The sequence below is a fragment of the Otolemur garnettii genome, unplaced genomic scaffold (genome assembly GCF_000181295.1).
Source record: "Otolemur garnettii isolate 467f Iridium unplaced genomic scaffold, OtoGar3 scaffold00058, whole genome shotgun sequence".
NCBI lineage: Eukaryota > Metazoa > Chordata > Mammalia > Primates > Galagidae > Otolemur > Otolemur garnettii.
In genome coordinates, this window is record NW_003852453.1 from 10,020,957 (window position 1) to 10,038,593 (window position 17,637).

Here is a 17,637-nt window from a genome sequence, read left to right on the forward strand (position 1 = left end):
AAAAAAAAAAAAAAAAAAAGAAGGTAAGGCGGGAGGTTTCTTGAGGCCAGTGGTTCAAGACCAGCCTGGGCAATATACCAAGACCCCCCCATCTCTACAAAAATGACAAAATTTAAAAATTAGCCTGGCATGGTGCTATGTCCTGGTAGTCCCAGCTACTCAGAAGGCTGGAGGATCACTTGAGCCCAGAAGTTCTAGGTTACCATGAGCTATGACCCTGCCATTGCACTCCAGCCTGGGCAACAGAGCAAGACCCTTTATCTAAAAAGTAAAAAAATTAATAAAATACATTAAAAATAGAATTACCATATAAGCCATGCTTGTTCATTGTGATTAAATACCCCTCTAAAGTAAAAGAACTACTGGTATCATATGATTATAATTATATTCTGGGTATATAGTATGTACCCACAAGTAGAATTACCCAGCAATGCCACTTCTGGGTATATACCCAAAAGAACTGAAAAGCAGGGATTCAAAGAGGTATTTGTACACTCACATTCCTAGCAGCATTATGCACAACAGCAAGAGGTATAAGCAACCCAAGTGTTCATCAGCAGATGAATGGATAAACAAAATGTAGTATATGGAATCTTATTCAGCCTTACAAAGGCCATTAACTACTGTATTTCCCTGAAAACAAGACACCGTCTTATATTTCTTTCTTCTCAAAAAGACACACTAGGGCTTATTTTATTAAGTATAATACAACAATCTACATTTATTCGAATACAGTTAAGTCATCTTCTTCTGGAACCTACAGGGGGAGCCGACCTTGTTGGTGGGGCTGGCGCTAGTGATGTGTGAACTCCTTTCCCCTAGCCGTTCTGCACGTGTGTAATAGGATGCCTGCGACTGTGGTTACCACACACAGGGTGCGCAAGTGCTAACGGCTCCGAGAAAGGAGCTGTGGCAGATAAAAGCTATTCCAGTCTTCCTTACAGCTCCGGGCGTAGCTATGCAGATATGCTGCATAGCCATGCCCATCACTAGGTCTTTTTTTTTTTTTAATTGAATGGTAACTATGCACATTAATGCATTTCTGGGGTACAGTGTGGTGTTCTCACATACAATTTGAAACATTTCATCAAACTGGTTAACATAGCCTTCATGTCATTTACCTAGTTATTGTGCCAAAACATTCATATTCTACTCTTAGAAAGGTTCACTTGTACCCTTGTAAGACAAACCACAGAAGGATCCCTCCAATCCTCCTCCTTCCACCCATTCCCCCTTCCTCTCTCCCTCCCCCTTCCCTGTATTCTTAGGCTGTTATTAGGCTCACTAGGTCTTATTATCTGGGTAGGTTATATTTAACAAATGCCTAGAAATCCTGCTAGGGCTTATTTTTTGGGTAGGTCTTATCTTTGGGGAAACACAGTACCTATAAAAATGGACATTCTGACACCTGCTACAATATAGCTGAACCTTGAGGGCACCATGCTAAGTGAAATAAGTCAGTCACAGGACAAACACTGCGTGACTCCACTTACAGGGGCACCTTAGAGTAGTCAGGCTCACAGAGACACAGTAGAACGGCAGTGTGGTGGGAAGGGGGAAAGTGGAGGGTCACCATTTGATGGGACAGAGTTCAGTTTGGGAAGCTTCTGGAGATGGAGGGTGATGATGGCTGCACAACAATGTGCCACTGAAGTTGACACTTAAAAACGTTTAAGAGGAGGCAGCACCAGTGGCTCAAAAGAGTAGGGCGCCGGCCCCATATACTGGAGGTGGTGGGTTCAAACCTGGCCCCAGCCAAAAACTACAACAACGACAAAAAATATATATATGTTTAAGAGGGTAAATTTTGTTACATGTACTTTATCACTTGTATTATTTTATTTTATTTTTTTCAGACAGAGTCTCATTCTGTCGTCCTCAGTAGAGTGCCATGGCATCATAGTCCATAGCAACTTCAAACTCTTGGGCTCAAGCAGTCCCCTTGCCTCAGCCTCTCAAAGTGCTAGGGTTATAGGCATAAGCCCACCATGCTCAGCTAGTTTTTCATTTTTAATAGAGACAGGTTCTCACTGTTGCTCAGGCTGGTCTCCAGCTCCTAAGCTCAGGCAGTATACCCACCTTGGCCTCCCAGAGTGCTAGGATTACAGGCCTGAACCACCATGACCAGCCCATCAGATTTTTAATAGTAAAAATTTATATTTGAGGGCAAGATCTAGTCTGGTAGTCTCTGAGGACAATTTTTTAAGGTTCCATTTTGAGGGGCAGTAGGTGGGTACAGGGGGTAGTGTGAGAAGAGGAAATGCTTGCACGACCCTGGGAACCTTGGGCCCATGGCTTTAGGGTCACCCACAAGAAGACAGGGGAGCTCAAGGCCAGCAGAGCATGTCCTGGGACTGATGCTACCCCCACTCGGGAGAGTTGTCCCAAAGGCCAAGCCTCCTTTGGTCACCAGACTTAGACCCTATGGCCAGGTCCACTGGGTATCCGGGGCCTGCAGACCTTTGGCCTGAGTGTTCTCAGTGAGCACAAGCACCCCCTCCTGTGGCCTGAAAAGACCCACCCACAACCCCCACAAATAAGCCCAGGTCCCAGAGATAGTAACGGGGGCCCATTTCCTGAGTCAGCTTTGCCAGTGGGGCAGGGAGTTTCATGAGCTCATCACTTTGAACTCCCCAGTCCTATGAGGTGGGTTCTATTATGTGATTATTATCCCCATTTTACAGGGAGCAAAACCAAGCTCTCTAGAGGTTAAGCCTTGGTTAAACAACTTACTAGAGGTCATCTGACGACTAAGTGGTAGACCCAGGATCGGATCCACTTGTGTCTGACTGACCCTTGCAGAGCCCTCTCTCTTGACCACTAGGCCACATGGCCTTTCAGAAGAACACCATGAGAAGGCAGCCAGACAGAAGGCGAGTCTGGACATGGTTGGAAACCAGGCACCGGGAAAAGAAGGGGGAGCACACCCCATGGGGAGCTTTCCTAAGAGATGTTCAGAATACCGGGAAAGTCAAAGTCTGCGTTGAACCACAGTGAAGCTGACAGGAAGGAAGGAGACCAGGGCATGTGGGGGTGACACCCCCCAAGGCACCACATTTTATGGATGCTCTTTTAATTTCCATTTCACAGATGAGGAAACTGAGGTAAAGAACAGCAATCAGCCCAAGGTCACACAGCTAATCAGTACCAAGGTTGGAGTTCGAACCCAGCTACAGGCCCACAAGGCTGGCCACATCACCACAGGTCAGACCTAGAGAGTAGTTACAGAGAACAGGTGCATCTCCTTAGAAAATTCCAGAAAAGAGTTGGCAGTCACAAAAATCCAAGGGCAAATTGAGAGCAAAGACTACACTCTTCTGAATTTCCAAGTCATTGAGGGATGGGGGTTTATCCTAAACAGGGCAGGAGAGCCGGACACAAAGCCACCAAAAAGGCTGGAAAGCTTCACCCTCAACTTCCCCTCTTTAAAAATAAGTAGATTTTGGCTCAGTGCTTATAAGCTCAGCGGCACCATTCACATACACAGGAGTGGTGGGTTCGAATCCAGCCTGGGACTACCAAACAACAATGACAACTACAACCAAAAAAAAAAAAAATAGCCAGGTGTTGTGGCGGACGCCCGTAGTCCCAGCTACCTGGAAGACTGAGGCAAGAGAATCACTTCAGCCAAAGAGTTTGAGGTTGCTGTGAGCTGTGACACCACAGCACTCTACCCAGGGCAACATAGTGAGACTCTGTCTCAAATATAAAAATAAAAATAATGCGAGGGTACATGCTAGATCTATTAAGTATAGAGTATAAATGCTTTAACACAATAATTAAATAAATGAGACGAGGCATATATTAACCAGTGTGATGTAAATGCTCCTAATTCTATACGAAATCATAAATGCATTAATGTATACATGAGCTATGTGTTTGATTTAGTGAAAATAAATAAATAAAAATAAGTAGATTTTGTTAATTAAAAGATATTTTCAAAACCTTGTTTACAGTCAAAGGCGACCTATACTATTTCATTTGTATGAAATATTCCAAAAAAGCAAATCCATAAAAATGGAGAGCAGATGAAGGGCTGCCAGCAACCGTGGGAAGGGGAGGATGGGGAGGGGCTGTCAGCAGGTCTTTGAGGGCGATGAAAACATTCTGACATCATCACTTTCTTGATACATTTACAACCACTGAACTGTCTCCCTTAAGGGAATGAATTTTATGGTATGTGAATGGTATCTCACTTTGTTGTCCTTAGTAGAGTGCCGTGGTGCCACAGCTCACAGCAACCTCCAACTCTTGGGCTTAAGTGATTCTCTTGCCTCAGCCTCCTGAGCAGCTGGGACTATAGGTACCCACCACAACACCCAGCTTTTGTTTTTGTTGTTGTTGCTGCAGTTGTCATTGCTGTTTTAGCTAGCCGGGGCCGGGTTTGAAACTGCCACCCTTGGTATATGGGGCCGGCACCCTACCCACTGAGCCACAGGTGCCACCCACTAAAGCTCTTTTTTCAAAACAATATGTTTGAAAAATGAAGTGTCTAAGTGGTGCCTGTGGCTCAGTGCGTAGAGTGTCAGCCCCAAATACCGAGGGTGGCGGGTTCGAAGCCAGCCCTGGCCAAACTGCAACAAAAAATAGCCAGGCATTGTGGTGGGTGCCTGTAGTCCCAGCTATTCAGAAGGCTGAGGCAAGAGAATTGCCTAAGCCCAGGAATTGGAGGTTGCTGTGAGCTGTGTTGCTATAGCAGTCTACTGAGGGCGATAAAGTGAGGCTCTGTCCCAAAGGAAAAAAAAAAAAAGAAAGAAAACTGAAGTGTCTGAACAGCTTAAGCCAGGGAAGGTGGGGAAACGAAGAGGTACTGCTAGCATCTTGCTTTAAGCCAGATACATGTCCTGCACAGGAGCCGGGGATACCCTCCACAGCCCCTCCCACAGCACTCTAGCCACGCCCTCCTGCTGCCACAGTCCCTTTGCACTCGCTGGTCCTCAACTCAGAGTGTACTCCCCTCTGCTCTGTGCCAGACCTCAGCGCCAGCACTGCCTCTCAGGGGAGCTGTCTCTAACCCACACAACAGGGTCACGGGCCCTCAGACAAGCACTCACGGCCCTGTGTGTGCCCCTCCGCACAGCCCACCTTCCATGCCCGTGTGGTACAAACATCTGTCTTCCCCTCAACAGAGCCTCCATAGGGATGGGGCCTGCTCTCCACCTGGGTATCCACAATGCCCAGCTCAATGTCCAGGAAGAAGTGTACTCTTCTAACATCCAAGGAAGGCAGGTGGGCACTCAGCAGGCAGGAGGACTGCAGCGCTGGCCTTGAGGAGTTCCCTGTCGGCCAGGCAGACAGGCCCAGAGCCACCCCATCAAGGGGGAAGGGAACAGGCGGGAGACACAGAGTGCAAGGGACGCGCAAGGAGGCCCGCCCAGCTCAGCAAGGGGCTGGGGACAGGACAGGTGTTCTGGAGGAGAGCACACACGAGTAAGCAAGAAGAAATGCTGTACCTCAAAGTGCACACAGACAACCTGGGGCCGCTGAACTGGCCACAGTACCCAGGGATGTGCCATCAGGCAGGCGGTCCACATGTCTAGGTAACGTCTTTGCTGCCTCATGGGACAGAGAACTTGACCAGAAGGCAAAGCTATCAACAGAGATCCCTGGCCTCAGAGCTCAAAGACATGACAGCCAGGCCAAAGCACCAGCTTCAAGAGGGAGAGGATGTGGCAGACCAGGTTGGGGACCCTGGCAAGTGAGTGAGGTTCAAACACAGCCACAGACAGATGCTGAGAGTGGGAGCGAGCAAAGGGCCTGGGGTCCACACCAAGCTGGACAAGGGGGGAGAGTGAAGCAGCCATGTGCACAGAAGAGGGTAGTGCTCAGCCCCACAGGGCAAGCAGCTCACAGACGGAGTGTCCTCAAACGTCCTCCTGGACAGCCAACAAAGAAAATGACACTCACGGGCATAAACCCTGGCTCTCCCTGACCTCCAGAGGTTTGAGGGATCCCTTGCCCATACCCACTCAAGCCAGTCTCTGCCTTTAACAAGAAATCCAGAGAATAAGAAATGTCTTCCAGCTCCTGTGGGATGACTGCCCATTCAGGCTGCCCACTCCAGGGCACTGTCAAGATGGGATGGACTCAGCACAGGCCTCAGGGCAGGAAGCCTCCTTGCACCTTCCTATTCCACTCATGTCTACGTCACCCCTAGCAGGGTAGGTTCCGGTCTCAGTAACCACAAGAAGATGAAGCAAAAGGATGACCAGGGTAGGGGGCCCAGACCTCTGATTCTTGGCACCCCCCAGGCCAGGAGAGGAGATCCTACCTGTCTCCTCTTACTATGCCAGTGGCCTGGAGAAGCCAGTGCCCAGGGCAACGTCCTCTGACCTGCTCTGCAGTGGGCAGTGACCTCTACCTATCCTAGCTTCCCAGGTACCTGGTTCTGCAGCTGGGTGGATGTGGCTTGCTGGTCACTGTCGTGGAGGGCCAGCCGCTCCTGTAGGATTGCCAGCTCTTCCTGAAGCTGGGCTTTCTCCTCCTGAAGCTGGGAAATGGCTTCGACCATCCTATGCACCATGGGGGCCGCACCTGGCGGCCCCGACAGGCTCGAGCACCTCCCGCTGCCAAAGAGCCTCCCACCTACGAGCAAAGCAGCGGCTGATGAGCAGGGCAGATAGATCCCACGCTGGCTGGTGGACCACAGGGGCTCTGACATGGTGGGGCAGGCCATCGGGTAGGGGGACGGCACAAGCGAAGGGCACAGGGCAGTGGTTGTGGCCTGGAGCGGCAGCATGGGCTAGCCGGGGCCTTTGGGGCCTATCTCAGAAGAAGCCACTTGGGCAGGCAGCTTCTAGGGGATGGAATGGCCTGGATCAGAACTTAAGAAAAGCATGTGCTCTAGGTCTCATGGGCTAGCCCTTCACCAGGGCCATCCTGCAAGGAATCACAAGAGAGAAAGACAAAGGGATTTCACCCCAGAAATCACTGTTCTTGTAAGAACAAGGTTTCTTTAAGCCTCAAAGCCTCTCAAGAGTGTGTAAGAAAGGAGAGGGGCTCCCCAGCCTGCACATGGAGAGGGGAGCCAGGGGAAGTATGTGCATGTGTGAGGGAGAGATGGACGAGGACACAGAGATGGACCAGCACAGGGGCAGGAACGCAGCCAGGCCAACTCTGTGCTTATTCGCAAGGATGCTGAGGACCAGGCATAGGGACCACACAGGCACAGGACCGTGATAAATACCGAGCCGGGCAGGAACTCAGCTTGAGTCCTCCTCCTCCCATGGCCTTCCACTGTCCTGTCACCAGGAGCAAGAGAAAGACAGACAGACGGATGAAGGCAAAGACTTCAAAGAATCAAGGTCTGTGACCTGCCAATGGGGTCTGGGTTACTCATCACAGCTTGTTTCTCAGGCACCGAGTGGCCAGGTCTCTGCAGGCTCGAGGCTGGCACAGAGTTCAACAGAGAGAGAAGACAGAGGAGGGGGAAGGGCAGGTGGGGTTGACTCCTCCCTCAGGCTGCTGACATGGAGGCCTGGCAAAGTGTCCGAGAGCAAAGAATGAAGAGGGGTGTTGTATCTGCTGGCCTGAGAGTCCCCTCCTCCCCCACCTCAGAGCCCCAGGGCACTGGGTTTTCTCTCACTAGGTCCCTGGGATTCCCGGCCCCTGCAGGCTGTGGGGGCAGACAGCCTGCAAACAAAGCCACCTGCATGTGAAGTTACCCCCAGCAGGCTTGACTGAGAGTGTGTCCACTGCTTTGCAGGGATACCAATGGCCCAGGCTGGCCAGGGGTGTGGGGGACCTGCAGGCTGGGTGGGAGGAGGAGGGTTAAGTGGACATGGCTAGGCTCAATGCTAAGAGGGCAGGAGACCCTCTGAAGAGCTGCAGCAGGGCAGTCCCAAGCTGGATGGTGACCCTGGCTGTGTGGCCTGCATGTGACACAGCATACACGTCACACAGAGCTGGCCAAGCTCCTGTGATCTGTTCTAGAGAGAGCGAGGTCAGACGGATGCTTCTAGGCCTGCACACGGGGCTGCTGTGAGCGGCATGTGACCAGCGTGGCCCTCAGCCCTCTGCATACTGCTGTGGTGCGGCAGAGAATGCACTGGCCTCTGGCTCGAGAGCTGGTCCTGCCACTTGAGATACATGTGGGAGGGGGCCGCAGGGTGTTCCCACGAGAAATGTGGACAACAGGCCCTGCCCAAGAGGAACCCTGAATGGTGGGGATGCACAGGTGTGGGTGACTGTTACACAACCAGCCACAGGGATGAACTGGGACATCAGAGCCTGTCTTGTCCAGGCTACTGCCTGTGTCACGGGAGGCCACCCCCAATGGGGCTCACCCTGCCCCTAGCCCCACCAGGTGCAGGTATAGGGCAGCTGACAGGGGTCTGCAGAATGCTGGTGGGAGAAGAAAAGATCTTCTTGAAGCCAAGGGTAGGGCGGCACCTGTGGCTCAGGGAGTAGGGCACCGGCCCCATATACCAAGGGTAGCAGGTTCGAACACAGCCTCTGCCAAACTACTACAAAAAATAGCCGGGCATTGTGGCAGGCGCCTGTAGTCCCAGCTACTCGGGAGGCTGAGGCAAGAGAATCGCCTAAGCCCAGGAGTTGGAGTTTACTGTGAGCTGTGACACCACAGCACTCTACTGAGGGTGACAAAATAAAACTCTGTCTCTAAAAAAAAAAAAAAGAAGGCAAGGGTGGTCATAGTCTGGGGAAGATGGGAGAGGTGAGATCCAAGGGCACTTGGGTGCAAGGGACAGAGCAGGTCCTCATGCAAAAGAGGCTGCAGGCCCCAGCTGGCCTTGCTCTTAACTGGAACTGGCTTTCTCCCCTCAGAGCCTTGGAGGCCCACCTAATTGCCTGGACAATGTCCCCCTTTCCTGTCTGCCCACCCCTTAGCCAGGTCCTAACACCTGCTGTCAGACAGGAGCATCCCAGGCCGATAGGTGAACATGGCTCTGGTACAACATCAGAGAAGGAAGCAGCTCTTTCCACTCAAGTTCAGACACATAAATTAACCTTTTGGTGACAAAATTTTTCCTCCACACACTCTTGGCCTTCCCCTGGGGCTCCTTGAGGTGCTCATGCCCAGTTACACTGGGGACCCCAGCATGGATCCGGAAGACTATGTACAAGGGCCTCAGGAGCCTTCTAGAAGCTGCTGGCCTCTGGATGCCATGGCAGGGCTTGGCAAAAGAGAGCAGAACCACCGGCTCCTTGTTCTCAGCCTCTAAGCAGGAGAATCAAAGCCCTGTGCTAGAGGCCTCCAGACCCCACCAGCTCAGGACAGGAGGGAGGATACCAGGCTTCTCTCTGCGGACAGTGGCGTCTGTGAGGCTGCCACCCTCGTCCTGCTTTTGACAGGCACTGGGAAAAACAAAAAGTGGGGAAATTCAATGCCAGCCTGCACTGGCCAAGGCCTCTTATCGCTGGGTGGGGCCTTGGTGGCTTTGGAAGGAGGATGGCACAGGAGAAGAAGGTTATATACACATCACTGTCCTTGGATCCGGAAGCAGTAGGCTGAGGTCTCTGAGTGCCATCTCGGGCAGCCAGAGTCTGGCTGGACTCCCTCCAGCTGAGTGGGGCAGAGTTTGGGGACAGCTCAGACTCTACCAAGAGCCTCCCTCCTGCGCTACCCTCACCAGGGTGTTCTGGGTCAGCAGGCAGACCTTCTTTACCTGTTTTCTCTACATTCATGGTGCCACCAGCTTCCTGGGCCTCCCGGTCCCGCCTGGGGACCGGCGCCTGCCTCTTCAGGAGCTTCTCTTCCTTCGTCCCCTGACTCTTGCTCTTGCACCCCTTGTCCTGCAGGGCCTGCTGCCAAGACACAACCAGAAGCCTGAGTGAAGGGGACTGCACTGGGGAGGGCATCCCTCAAGCCTGAGGATGGTGTGCTCCTGAAGACAGGGAGGACCCCAGGGCCCAGCAGGTCCAGTCCTTCACAGTGTGGGTGGGGATGATGAGGCCTACCTGGGTCTGGAAAAGAGCGTGCCCAGATCCCACAGCAAGATGGCAGTGGCCGCTTCTCCTGCCCTCCCTCAGCAGCCAGACCTCTGCACCAGCAAAGATGGACTTAAGTCCTTAGGTGAAGCCTAAGCCATCTCTGGGAGCTCTAGAGGCAGGAGTTACCAGCAAAACACCCTGCTTGCTTTAGACCCACAAGCCGCACCACTCACAGGCAACTGTCCGACTCCTCACACACACATCAACCTCAGGGCAATCCATCAAATGTTAGCTACGCCCCTGGGCACGTAGCTCCCCACCTCATGTGGCACCCCCAGGATTGTCATAGAGGCTGCACACAGGTCCACCCAAGCAAGGCCCTGCCTCCTTCACTCCCCTGGCCCAGGAGGCTATCCAGCGACCAGGGGACCCCATCTCCTGGTCAAGGAGGAACCTACACAGGGAGGCTGAGGCAGAGCAGACCAGTGCAGTGCATAAGCACAGGGAGTCAGTCACCTGCAGTTCACACAGACAGACGTCCAAGGCAAGTGGCCCAACCACACACAAAGTGCAATAATAAAAACAGGTATGGAGAAAAAAGTGTGGACATATACAGAGACAGTGTTCTCTCTGGGAGGCTGGGGTGATGGTGGAGTAGCTAAGGGAAGAAACAAGCATCATTCTTTTTTTGTGAATAAAAAGAAATTTCACAACAGAGAGAATGTGGGAACAAGAGAAAGGAGGTGGCCTAACAGTTCATTTTGAACCATTTCGGTATTTGTTTTTTGGGTTTTTTTTTTGAGACAGAGTCTCACTATGTCACCCTTGGTAGAGTGCTGTAGCATCACAGCTCACAGCAACCTCAAACTCTTGGGCTTAAGCAATTCTCTTGCCTCAGCCTCCCAAGTAGCTGGGACTACACGTACCCGCCACGACGCCCGGCTATTTGTTGCAGTTGTCATTGTTGTTTTAGCTGGCCCAGGCCAGGCTCGAACCCGCCACCCTCCATGTATGTGGCTGGCGCTGTAACCACTGTACTACAGACGCTGAGCCTGGCATTTGAATTTTTAACCTTATGAACGTCAACAGTGTTTTGTTTTATTAATGTCAACAGAGGTTATCTGGGAAGAGATTGCAGACAAGTTTTGTCTGTCTTTATGCCCTCTAAATTCAAAGCACAAAGACAAACGTTAGCTTTTAAAAATGTTCTGGAGGTGCAAAGACCTCACATAAGCTGTGTGACTGTGGGCAACAACTCTCCTTCCCTGAAGCTGCATTTCCCTGCTTCTTAAAATGGAAACTACAATAACAGTACCCGACTCATGGAGCCTGTGTGAAGAGTAACTGAGATAACTTCAGCAAACTACTCGGAAAGTGTCTGGCAAAGAGAAGAACTCCACAGAAGGTAGCCATGCTCATTACATTCGTCCAGTAAGCTTCACTTTTTTTCCACTTTGATAATCAAAAACCCAATAAAGAGAACTGAAAAGATGAGAAAGTTGACATCAGCAGGCTGGTTAGTCTGCCAGCCACACCCTCCCTCCCAACCCCACGTGCCACTGAAAAAGGGAGGTGGGGAGTTCACCCCTTGGACGGAGGAAAATTCCCGCCAACTTTGTTTTGTCCCCTCCCTTCAACCAACTGCCACACCATCACGAGCAGGCTTGTCAGTGGCAGTGGCAAGGGCAGCAGCTGGAAGTTTCCATTTGCCGACCAGAGCAAAGGTTATGCTATTTCTAGCCCGCTGGCCAAGCCACAGGAAGGGCAGACGGGCCCCCGGGGGGTTGGGAATTTCTGGAGGGCTTCAATGGGGAGCGTCTCAGGTTTGAATCACTGGACAAGGATAGGGGCTAGAGGAGTCACCAAGCCTACTGGATCATCTCACTGTGCTTGGGACCCACCTTAGCTCCAAAAGCACCTATAAACATGACAGAGGTTTTAGGAGGCCTGGCAGGATGTGACCATGGAAGCTGCTTGCTGGCCCCAGCTTCTCAGAGATCCTCAGCAGATCTGCTGACCCTAGGACTTGGCTGTAACCACAACCCAACACCCCATAATCAAAACTCAAGAACAGAGCCACCACCCAACTTGAGGGTTTCTGACTGCCACCTCCCAATTTAACTACCAGTGGCTCAAATCAGAGCAAACACCAGTCCTCTGGTTTCTTTAACTGTTCTCTCACCAGACCTGCTATTCTCACAGACCTGTCTGATAACGACAGACCATTTGGTTCAGTTTTCCTGTGGTTGGAAGGAACCAACCATAGGAAAAGAGCTGAAAAACACCTTGAAGCACAAGACTGTCCCCAGAGCAACATCAATCACAGGGCCCTTATTCAGATTGGGGCTGGGGGGAGGGGCGTGTCACTCCTGCCAGGACTTAAGTCTGCACTAGAGAGGACATGCACGTTGGGAGGGCGTGTGTGTTCCCTACAGCCCATCCTGCCCACCATCTGTATATGTTCCCTCAAGGCTCTGTGCAAATGGAACTTCCAGAAAGGGCAGGATTAGTGTGTGCACATCAGGAGAATGTGAGGGAATGATGGGCTCTCTCACGCACAAGCCTTCTTGGGGAGGGCAAAGCATCCAGATAACTCCGGTACCTCATCCTCTGCCACTGGGGTTTATCAGTGTTCATACATTCATGACCATTTGGTTATGCCCTGGTGTCTCTGCTACACTCTCACAACCCTTTGTCTTCTTCACCTTCACCTAGCACAACACTGGTACAAAGTGGGCACTTCACAAATACCTGCTAAACCAGTGTGGCCATTAAAAATGGGCAGAGGCCAAGCACAGTGGTTCATGCCTGTAATCCCAGCACTCTGGGAGGCCGATGCAGGTGGACTACCTGAACTAAGGAGTTTAAGACCAGCCTGAGTAAGAGTGAGATCCCATCTCTACTAAAAACAGAAAAACTAGCCTGGCATCATGGCAGGTGTCTATAGTCCCAGCTACTTGGGAGGCTGAGGCAAGAGGATCGCTTAAGCCCAAGAGTTTGAGGTTGCAGGGAGCTACAGCACCAAGGCACTCTATCAAGGGCAACAGAGTGAGACTTAAAAATAAAAAATAAAAATGGGCAGAGCCTATGCTGCCCCGAATATACAGACAACACTAACAGCTATAGGAATACACAGATATTTGTTGAGGAAGCTCACTGCCATCAGAAACAATACAGCGGATTGGTTAAATAGTAATTCATGGTAAACCCTGTAGGAGAATATTATGCGGCCCTTTAAAAGACTGAGGTAGATGAAGTAGTTATATGGGAAAAATAAAAGGCTAAACACCAAACACTTAATAGTGCATATCTCAAAGACAGCGATCTATAAGAGGCATTGAATTGCTAGGTACTGTATCTTATCCAGGGTGAATTCTTTATACCACATTATAAGTAGTGGTTCAGATCCCGGTTCACTGTGTGACCAGAAGCAAGTAACTTAACCTCTCTGAGCCTCCGGATCCACATCTACAAAGCTTTCTGGGCCCTACAGTCCTTCTCTATCCTCAGTCACCATGTCTTAAAACTATTATGAGGACTATGAGGACTGATGAGAGATACATGATGCCTGGCACAAAGTCAGTGTTGGATAAATAGTAGCTGTGATTTGTTATCATTATTTCTACAACCAAATATACATATGTCTGTAAGTTTGTCTTTTTAAGGTCACTTGGTGATACCTGTAAGGGAAAAGAATCCCAAGTTTTGGTGAAGCCCTGCCTAGCTTTGGGTTCTCACTTCTAACAAGGCAAGAGAAGTATCGCCCCCAAAGACTCATATGCTTGAGAGGGGATAAACAGCTACCCCTAAACCCTGCCTGTGCTCGCAATACCTTCTCTAGGCTCAGCTTATCTCAGCCAAGGCCCCAACTTCCCACTTCAACACCTCAGCCAGGGTGTGGATGAAAAGCTTTTGTCACCTCCTCTGAGATTTTCCCCCGAGATAACTTAATAAAGCAAATTGCTCCAACCACACAGGCTCGCAGGTAGATGGCTGCAACGGGCTTGGCAGACGGGTACAAGCTGGGTCCCCAGCTTTCCCTCAGTGTTTCCTTCCCCCAGGAACCTGGCAGGAATCTGTGTGCTGGAGCTCAGAGAACCAAGGCCCAGTGCTTACCTGCACGGTCAGGTAGAGCCCACGAGGGCTCCCGGGGCCAGTCCAGTCCACACTAAGTGCTCGGCACTGGGCTAGAGCTGGGCGAACTCCACTTCGGGCACTGGAGTCCTCGTCACCACAGACCAGGGTGTCTTTTCCACGGCCTGCATCAGGACAGCAATAGGTGAGACACTCACACTACTAGCCATGGACCACTCACTAGCCAGGGCTGAGGCTCAGCTCAGCTCTCATCCACTCCTGGCTAGCCCAGGGCCAGGCAGTCCCTGGAGGGTCTCACACACCCTCATAGGCCTACCCTCTGCTCGGAAGGGAATCCTGGCATCAGGCAGGGGCTACACCCCTTCCTTACCAAATCCATTCCAAAATCCTCATCCAAAAGGGGCTCAAGACCCCACTGGGGGCTCTCCTCTCCTCACAGTGGCTTTTGGGGCTGGCACTTGCTCAACAGAGCAGCAGAAGGAAGCCCATGCCAAACAGCTGGCACAAAGCTTTGAGGAGGTACACCACAGCTGCAGCTTCATTACTCCGGCTGCCTCTAGGTGGCAATTTCTCCCCTGCCTTCATTAAGACCAAACCTATGCTGGGTGGCCCGCTCTCTGCTGTCTCCGAAGGTGCATCCCCACATGCCCCTTTACACACCACCTCCCTCACCAGTGGGGAAGAGGGCAGACCCTGGCATGGATGCCCCATTCATCTGCCCCCACCACACCTTGCAGGGCTGAGTGGGAGATGGAGGCTCACAGGGTAAACTGCAGAGCTACTAGCCTGGGACACAACAACATCCTGAGTGCTAGCCACTGGGTCAAGTGCTTTCCAGGCCCTACAGTCCTTGATCCTCAGTGTACTTGTCAGTAAAATGGGGACAACCATCCAACCTTACAGCCCTGTGGTGAGGATGAAATGGCACGAGACACACAAAATGCCCACCCAGTGCCGGGCACCTACAATGTGCCCATAGTATGGGCCTTTAGGACCACAATTGCAATCAGTTCCTCACAACTACCCAGGGAGCAGAGGCACAAGGCAAGTCCCCAGCTCTCCTGCAGTGCTTCCTGACATGGACAAAGAACTGAAAACCCAGGAGCGTTGACCATGTGTGCCCAGGGTCACCTGGAGCCGATATTCAAATCCCAAGTGCTAACTGACCCTCTGCCAGCCTACCCCTCTCAGGGTGGCAATAATGAGGCTGGGACAAGTGTGCTCAGCGGGGCCTAGGGGCAGCTGAGTTGACTAAGACCGTACTCAGGGCCAGGCACTGTACTTGGGTCTCACACACAGGATTTCATGTGACTTTTGTCTTAAGTGGATAAAAGATTTCAAAGATTTTTGAAATCTTCAAAATATTTATTAGACCCACATTTATGTAGTGGGTCATAAAATTTTGAGTAATTAGCTTAGGTGATTATTTTCTCTTTTACATTTTCTTGTGGGTTTTCATCTTGCTTTCCAAAGGAAAATAGTGTTTTACCAGAAAAGCAATACTCACATTACATTTGTAACCCTTAGGACAACCCTGTAGGCTATGGACCATCCTCTGCCCCTTTCAGACAGCTGGGTCTACCTACCCAAAAAGCTCTAGCTCTCCCCAGAGGCCCCCAGGGTCCTCCCCAGTCTGGCCGTGCTGTTCAGGGCACAACCAGCCCCAGGCAACCACTGAAGCAGACTTTGGAAGGCATCACTCCGGCTGCCACTGACAGCTCAGGTGTAGTGGGAGAGAGGAAACGCCCAGGAGTTTGCCATGTATCCTCTCTGGGTCTCAGTTTCCACTTCTGTGTATCAGGAGGCTTGGACCTAATGGCCCAGAGGGACTCTGCTAGCTCTGACAGGCTGCCCCTGGGCCCATAGGTCAGGAGCAACAAGACACACTGCACGGAAAGCCCTGTCCCCCAACATTACTAGGGCAACCTGTGCATGCCAAGCCCGAGAAAGAAAGGGGCATGGCAGCTCCTTAGACTCAACAGTCCAGCCCCATCAGGAATCAGAGCAGCTTCTCACTTCTCAAGTTCATGGCACCAGGGGACATGACCCAGAAAGGCAAGGTGGTGCTGACAGCAGTCTCAGGGACAGTGGGGGCCCAGACTCTGGGACCCCCTCGCAGCCCACCTTCTGTCAGGAGCTCTATAGAAGCACCTAAGACAGAGCACATGGCACCTAAGTCCGGCAGCGCTCCAAACATTCTCCACTGGCTCCTCACGAGTCCAGGGACCAGCCCAGGCGGGATCAAGTGTCAGTGGCGGTAGGGGCGCCAGGCAGCCTCTTCACCTACCTTGTTTACCAGCCTCAGGCAGAGACAGGCGAGCCCACAAGCTCCCGGCAGCCCACAGGGAGCACCAAGTTGTCCCCTGCTCTCTGTCCTGTGTTAAAGTTTAAACCGCTTCCCAGATGCTTCCGTCCAGACAGGGGCGCGGGGAAGGAGCACTCGGCGGGACTGACGCCCGACTCCACGCCCGCCCGGGCTCTGGGGCTGCCGGTTACCCTGTAATTACCTGACAGCTCTGACCGGGTTTAGGAACTGGTGAGAAACCTCAGTCTCATCTCTGGTATCTGGAGGAAGGAAGGGAAATAAAGAGGCATTTTAAAAATGCGGACTCACCAGTTCTCAATCTCCCCGGGCCGGTGTGTGGGAAAGGGCGGGCGGCCGGGCTGGCTGGGGCTGGGGCGGGGCGAGCCATCCCTGGCGCGGGCTCCCGGGTCCGGCCCACTCTCCACAGGCCCCGCAGCGAGGGCGTGGCTCCCAGGTTCCACGTCCTGCGAGAGGGGACCATGGCCCGGGGCTTAGCAGTGTCCTCTGGGCGCCGGGCAGCCTGCAGAAAGAACAAGGGGAGACCAACTTGACATGACTGGCACCTCGGGGCAGACCTGCTATCTAGAAGGGCACCACTACCCAGGGGGGCAGCCCCAGCTGCGTGGTCCCCAAGGAGCCTCAGGGTCACAGGATGAGACTCGGTCTGCCCCCATTTGATGGTGTTTGTTACCAAACGGGGAGGCCTAGAAGTCGGCAAGGAGCCTGGCAGGTATGTCCCAGTGCCATGTGGAGACCCTGCACCTGAGCCCTTCCTCCCTGAGCCTGGCAGCATGAAGACTTTCCAGGTCACAGTCCTACGTGGAGGAAATGCCACAAGTCGGCAGCACCTCGGTAAGTCTAATCCTTTTTCTTTGAGACATCTTATTTTTCTAATTGCACTTAACCACAGGTTTAACCCTCAGGCTCCAGGCTCCTCTACCTCAGTCCTGCCCGCCAAATAGCTAATGCTCTGAATGAGAAGGTTTCAGAGAAGGAGAGACACAGCCAGTCATCTTAAAGTCAGCTCATTCCTGTGCTCGCCTGGCCCTCACTCTGTGCCTGGAAAGTGGCAGGCACAGCACTAGGTGTTGAGATAAAAGCTGCATTCAACCTTCATTTAATAATTACACATAAATATCTACTGTCTTCCAGGCACCTGCTAGGGGTTCTCTTTGACCAGGAAAGATGTGGCCTCAAAGCTCCCCTGCAGAAGGGAGACAAAGACTTCAGAACACCCCCCACAATCTGATCAGGAGTCAGGAGGTAGGAGGTATGTGCCAGGTACCAGGTGGCCTAGAGATATAGGGGTGGGCACTAGTTGGAGATAGAAAGCCCCACACGTCCCT

General features: G+C 51.9%; 1 protein-coding gene across 5 annotated transcripts in view; it reads right to left on the minus strand.

The window, feature by feature from the left end:
• The window catches only part of KIFC3 (kinesin family member C3), a 34,905-nt gene extending 18,068 nt beyond the window's left edge, over positions 1 to 16,837 (minus strand). Inside the window, exons 1-4 of one of the 5 annotated variants that reach the window (XM_012806846.2) lie at positions 16,601 to 16,837; positions 14,008 to 14,150; positions 9,627 to 9,765; positions 6,383 to 6,585 (exon numbers count right to left, since the gene is read on the minus strand). In XM_012806846.2, the coding sequence (XP_012662300.2) occupies positions 6,383 to 6,585; positions 9,627 to 9,765; positions 14,008 to 14,150; positions 16,601 to 16,772 (657 nt within the window). In that variant the 5' untranslated portion in view covers positions 16,773 to 16,837. Of the gene's footprint in view, positions 1 to 5,160; positions 5,229 to 6,382; positions 6,586 to 7,186; positions 7,239 to 9,626; positions 9,766 to 14,007; positions 14,151 to 16,273; positions 16,319 to 16,600 lie in introns of those variants that run through there. The other 4 variants (XM_012806849.2, XM_012806847.2, XM_012806848.2 and 1 more) reach the window with 4 other exon arrangements.
• Between the last annotated feature and the right edge of the window lie 800 nt (positions 16,838 to 17,637).